Source organism: Elaeis guineensis, chromosome 8 (assembly GCF_000442705.2).
Source record: "Elaeis guineensis isolate ETL-2024a chromosome 8, EG11, whole genome shotgun sequence".
Taxonomy (NCBI): domain Eukaryota; kingdom Viridiplantae; phylum Streptophyta; class Magnoliopsida; order Arecales; family Arecaceae; genus Elaeis; species Elaeis guineensis.
Genome location: NC_026000.2, coordinates 88,752,020 through 88,757,936, shown reverse-complemented (window position 1 = coordinate 88,757,936; position 5,917 = coordinate 88,752,020). Strand labels below are relative to the sequence as shown.

Below are 5,917 nucleotides of genomic sequence, written 5' to 3'. Positions count from 1 at the left end.
GCGTTTTGTGTGGAAGATGAGATTGTTGGAGTAAGCTCCCAGATCAGGCCTTGGTTTACGAATAACTCCTGGGCAATGAAGGTGGCGTATCATTATCACTATCTGCAATGTCCTTAACCATACGATCGTTAAAAATTTCAAACTCAGGCTGGGCACGGTAGTAACCCAGATCTATAACTGCTAGAAAAGTTACTAGGATCAGAATTCTCAAGTGTCTCATCTTTGTAGTCCTAGTTCCCTTTAAATCAATCCTGCTATCTTCATTTAAAATTAATATAGGAGACACAGAGGGAGAAGCTTGGCAAAAACAGTGTTGAAACAGATGCCAATAAACATCCAATAGACATTACAACAAGGACCGCATTGCAATCAAATTTTCTTCTAAGCTACTGAACCATCCAGGCAAATTTTCTGAGACACAATGTCAGATGACCAACAAAGGAAAATGCAGTATTTATAGTAGCATTAAAGTTCACAATTTTATTCATATTTAAAAGTGGCAGTATCGACACATAAGACAACTGTAGTACTAAACTTTGTAGGAGTTCTCAGCAGGCTGGGAATGGTATGTTCTCCTCCTCAATTGGGATTCGGGTGTCGGCTGCTGCAAAAAGATTTTGGTTGGGTCATTTGGATCGACATACCTGCAGGCCAAGAATTTATTAGAAACAAAATAAATTAGTCCTAGAAGATAAATGAAGACGGAACCCTGCTAGTCTACTCACGCATGTCTCATCATGTCCTCCACTGGAGTCTGAGCAGCTTGTAGTGGGTCAACACGAGAAGCAGTAGGAGCAGAATTTGCCATATGCTGATTATACTGCCTCACAGATGCAATAAGATTCAAGAAAAGGGGAACAAAAGTTCCACATCCACCTTCCTTAAACAGAATCTTGAAGGAATGAGTGGAATAGAGAGACCTGCGCTGATCATCTGGAACTACCTGTTATTGCCATAGCAAGGTCAGCTATTGGAGCCACAAGAATATTACTTAAAACACTCCACTCAAGATGCTTCTTTTATACTTACAGGTTCGACAAATCCAGATATGTTGTTACAGAAAAAGATTGGCTGGTTAAACTTTTCATCATGAACATGTAACTGCCAATGATAGCCGGCTATTGTTAATTACAGATGCAAAGTTGGAAGCTTAAGAGGAAATTGAAGAATATGCAACCAGCAAAATTTTTTAACTCTTTCAGATACCAGCTAGATGGAGATAATAAACTGAAGAAAACCAACATGAGCATTGACTTCAAATCAAGCTAAAGAATTTGAAATGATATATCCTCACAGACCACTTCCTATTTTACATAAAACCTTATAACTTACAAGATAGTGCTGATAAAATCCCATTAGCCATGTGAAGCTGATGTCCAAACTGTTGGCAATTTAAAGAAGATCAAGTAATATATATAGCATTTGTATAAATTGTTTTATGTGGGTTGGATCTGGTCATTCAGGTTATATTGGGTTGGATCATGTCATGTCAGCCACTAATTAAATTAGGTCTGATTTTGACTTAGGGTCACATCAAGGGTGATCTAGATCCAACCTCAAAAAATAAGTGCGTGAAATTTAGACCCAACCAAATCAAAAATAGTCAATCAGGCTGTCTCAGTTCTTATAGGATCAAAACTCCATTAAGAATAAGCCATCCCAACTCCAGACAAGTTCTATATCAATATGGCTATGGATCCTATTATGAAATTTCCCTTTTTCCCCTTTAATATATTCAATTTTGATGGACAAAATCAAATTCTTGTAATTGAAGTTAGTTTTATTTTATTTTGATGTTAACCATCTTTTCCAGGCTTTAACTTTACACTTCAAAACCTTAAAAACAGAAAATTGGTGGACATTAAAAATGTGTATAGTTCCTAATTTCTATATTCTACTAAGCTGAATCTCATAGTCATGAATCCTCAATACTCATATCAGAATGAAAATACTCATCTGTCTAAATATAACATAGATCACATTGTCAAGAACCCTGAAAACTTCCAAAGAGCTCAAAGTTCAGAATTCAGCAAGCATACAAATTAACCAATCACAGATTTCAACAATTTTTCATACAATTCCACATATGGTGCAAAAATTGAGAGCACCACCTATTCATTAGACCAATGAACAATACTAAAGTAAAATGACATGAAATGTGCAGAAGTTCGTACCAGGGGCATATCGAAAGCCACAAAGTTGCCAACAGGTTTCTTAGCAACGAATACCAAACATATATTTGACAAGTAAATAGTTCCCCTTGCTTTGACATGACCACCATGAGCTCTGATAATAGTATGTTTGTGCCACAAGAAAAATTTGGTCAGCCACAATAACCAGTAGCAGAAAATTATATTCATAACAAGTTGAAAATCTATATGCTGCATGTACTTATATGGATTAAAACAATACACCACAAGGGAAAATTTAGTCAGAAACTTTGCTGCACAATCGTATATAAAAAACAAATGTTTTAGCATGCATATTACATCGAATCTTGTAGGTACAATAACCAAATTATAGTAATTTGTGGTTAGGCAATTAAACTATTTTGCAGAAACAGTACTTCTGCATCTCTATTGCTTATACAAGAAATACTCATGTGCAAATACAGACAAATGCACATAAAAGATCATCTACGTAATTCTGGTGTTATCCTTCACTTACAATACCACAAGCAACTGTTGAAACAGAAGAGACAAAACAACTATGCTAACACTAACCAATAAAATTAGTAATAATCATGCTTATTTAAACTGAATGCACTTCCTTAGAGAGCAATTGGTGCAATACCGCTAACTGAAATGCATAATTCATTATAGAAAAGATCAGAATACTTTGCTTGATGTTGGAAAACAAATAGCATAAATTTGTTCTTCAAGGCAAATTGAGATGATAACAGACAACAACAACAACAAGATATTCAAGACACTATACTTAAGGGACTTTATAGATATGTGTTAATGCTACCGATTATATATTCACTAGGGCAATAGAATAAGTCTTCTATAGTTGATGGGATACTCAAATTAATCTTCTTCCTAATCATTCAAGACAACTTCACTTGAAGGATATAATCCTTGTGAATTCTACATATGAAAGTGAATGGAGCATGATCATAAAGCTTACAACATAGAAAATCCCTATCCATGGAAGAGTATGGATATGCTAGTCACCTTAAGACCCTTCAAAAGGTCTATCTTTCTTATCATGAGACCACTTCATGACTAAATAATACTATCTCAATCGCTTACAATTTTCTAAACAATTTCTTGCTTTTAAGATGCCAAACTCTACCTAGAGAGTTTCCTCAATGGTCAGAAAAAACAAAGCAGATATTATGACTATCAAGATTCGCAATCTTAGTGCCTAACCCTACATCAATATCATCTTGGAATCAATTAATATAATTTCAGCTTTTCCTTGTCACATATTCATGTATGGGTGTTGCAGCAAGACACATTGATAATAAGACGTGTACCACTTCTATCATCAAGAAAATCTCCAAAGATTATTTTTGGGTTTTTACTTCTTCCGAAAAGGTAAAGTTTCACAATTTTTTTTGGTACTGAGAGTGATGTCATACTTGCATTCTTAGATAAAATTCTTTGCTACTGCCTGAAATTGTGCCCGCTCTGTTCTATGATACTTCAAAGTCAACTTTTATGATAGCAAAATAGAAAATTCAGATCCATCAGCAATTTGTGGAGTGGTATGGATCACAATCAATTCAAGTTTTGTGATGTTTGGCTATATTTGAATAAAGACATCTAAGAAGCAGACACTGAATATATCAAAAGAAAACTATGAACAAGCGCACAAGCCTCTTTTACGGTGATTTAACCGGCAAAGGAAATTTTACATTGACATTGCTCAGATGGATGGTGAAAAAGGCCTCTCACGATTCGACACAATATTTGATAAGTTTTGAGATGTTGACAAAACAGCAGAATATCAATGATCCTAATTATCGGAAAAGCAGATGATAGTAGTCCAGCTAGGAAAGTGGTCAATAGACTAGATATTATTGCATGGTCTTCTTTGCGTAAGAAGGTATCAGTTCCAGCAATGACCAAGAACCTTTGCAGTATCATTTTCAACCAAATGTCCGGAATTGACCAAAACCTTATAACCACAATTATTTTGGATCAAAATCATTCCCAAATCACAATGTCGCTTCAGATCAATTAAGATTGATTGTGTTTTCTTAACAAAAAACGAATCTTAATATCACAAACTCAAAGATATAAACGCATAAAATTGATATATTAAATGTTTCATATGTGAAGACATTGGTAATCATATTGTTTACTAAAACTTCTTTCCCCTTTTGGGCTGCTGATCCAAATACGGGGTAATGCTTATATCATCACCGTCGTTCAAGCCTTTTTCCCATCAAAATAGGATTCAGCAAGATGCATGAAAGGATTGATAAATAATTTATAACTAATTATAATTCTAACATCAACCACACAACAATCGGTGCCAAATTCATAGCCGAGGAAAATACCAATGCCTATTTTATCTTATTATTATATGAAAACATAAATTGTGAAACGTTGATATCACATGTTTATATTGAAAAGACGAAAGATAATGAGAAAATGAAATAGAATCTACTACCAATTTTGATTTCGTTTTTCAAAAGAAAAAGGAAGAAAACAAAAGGAAACAGGTGAAAGAGAGGAGACCCGGGGATTTTGTCGATCTCGAAGTCGACACCATCCCGGGCCAGCACGAACATCTCGCCCACGAAGGGGACGGGCATCCCATTGGCGAACAGCTGTGGATTCAAAGCCATCTCACTCGTTTCTGCGTCTCGATTCCTGCCTCTCTCACCAAGATTTTTAGGTTAGACTCTTGCCGCATACAGAGGGGCAGGGAAGATCTCCAGGACAAAGAAAAAGAAACGAGGAAAGAGGGAGACCGATGGAAAGACTCTGCCGGTCGCTCGCTTGAGGGTTCCGGATGGATATAGACGAAGGTTGTTGCCCCACGCTTCAGCTGGAACTTGGATACGATGTCCTCTCGGAACATGATAACGATAAAATCTGTTCTTCTCCCGATTATACTCGTCATAAAGCCGAACTAATCAACCATTACTAGACTATTACGTATACAGAAAAAATTATAGGGATACTCCTGACTATTTATATTTATATCTCAAAAGTTTAAACGTATCAATTAGGCCCCAAAACTTCAAATTTATTGTAAAATGGCCCAATCGTTTCCTGGGATCCTAACATAGTTAACAGAATCAATAAAAGATAAAAATACCTTTCCTTTAGAAATCCTAATCTTTGTCATTTAAATCTCCAAGTACTCGATTCTTTATCATTAATCCACCTATAAAAATCTTAAAGCATCTTATCATTTCCCATTGTTTGCCAACACAAATCTTAAAATGCTCTAGTCTCAATCATCCATCTGCATATACAGATCTTAAAGAGCTTCATTCTTCTTGTCATCCATTCGCCTATATAGATCGCAAAGCACTCTATTTATAATCCATTTGTCTACACAAATCTCAAAGTATTTCATCTGTGATCTATTTGCCTACATAGATTTCAAAGTACTAAATTCTCTATCATCCATTTACTCGCACAAATCTTCAAACACTCTATTATCTATCATCCATTTGCTTGCACATATCTCGAAGTGCTCTATTGTTTATCATCCATTTATCTTCATAGACCTCAAAGCACTTCGTTCTCTATTATCTATCCACTTGCACAAATCTCAAAGTGCTCAATCCTCCATCCATCCATCTTGTTAGATGTGTGCCCTAGATGCCAGATTAGCTGACACATTCCTGTACAAATCTAAGGGTAAATTTATAATTTTGACTATAAATCAATAAATGGGTTATTCATCTATCACATTGTGTACATTGTGTCTGTGATACATCCTTTGAGTT

General features: G+C 35.4%; 1 protein-coding gene across 2 annotated transcripts; it reads right to left on the bottom strand.

Moving 5' to 3' along the window:
- Positions 1-298: 298 nt before the first annotated feature.
- On the bottom strand, positions 299-4,976 carry LOC105035368 (UPF0664 stress-induced protein C29B12.11c). Of its 2 annotated transcripts, XM_010910914.4 has the most exons (5): positions 4,692-4,973; positions 2,175-2,286; positions 1,030-1,101; positions 726-943; positions 299-644 (listed from the first exon to the last, which is right to left on the bottom strand). In XM_010910914.4, exons 1-5 carry the CDS (start codon positions 4,799-4,801, stop codon positions 530-532), a joined length of 627 nt encoding a protein of 208 aa, XP_010909216.1. In that variant the 5' UTR covers positions 4,802-4,973; the 3' UTR covers positions 299-529. The 2 variants fall into 2 exon arrangements, with proteins under 2 accessions (XP_010909216.1, XP_073117723.1); XM_073261622.1 differs by lacking the exon at positions 1,030-1,101 and having other exon boundaries at positions 4,692-4,976.
- Between the last annotated feature and the right edge of the window lie 941 nt (positions 4,977-5,917).

Excerpts from the sequence above, each read along its gene's own strand:
- LOC105035368 (XM_010910914.4), bottom strand. The coding sequence starts at position 4,801 with ATGGCTTTGAATCCACAGCTGTTCGCCAATGGGATGCCCGTCCCCTTC. Across the intron at positions 2,287-4,691 it reads GAGATCGACAAAATCCCCGG|AGCTCATGGTGGTCATGTCA; the intron begins GTCTCCTCTCTT and ends TACTATTATCAG. Across the intron at positions 944-1,029 it reads TATCTGGATTTGTCGAACCT|GTAGTTCCAGATGATCAGCG; the intron begins GTAAGTATAAAA and ends TGGCAATAACAG.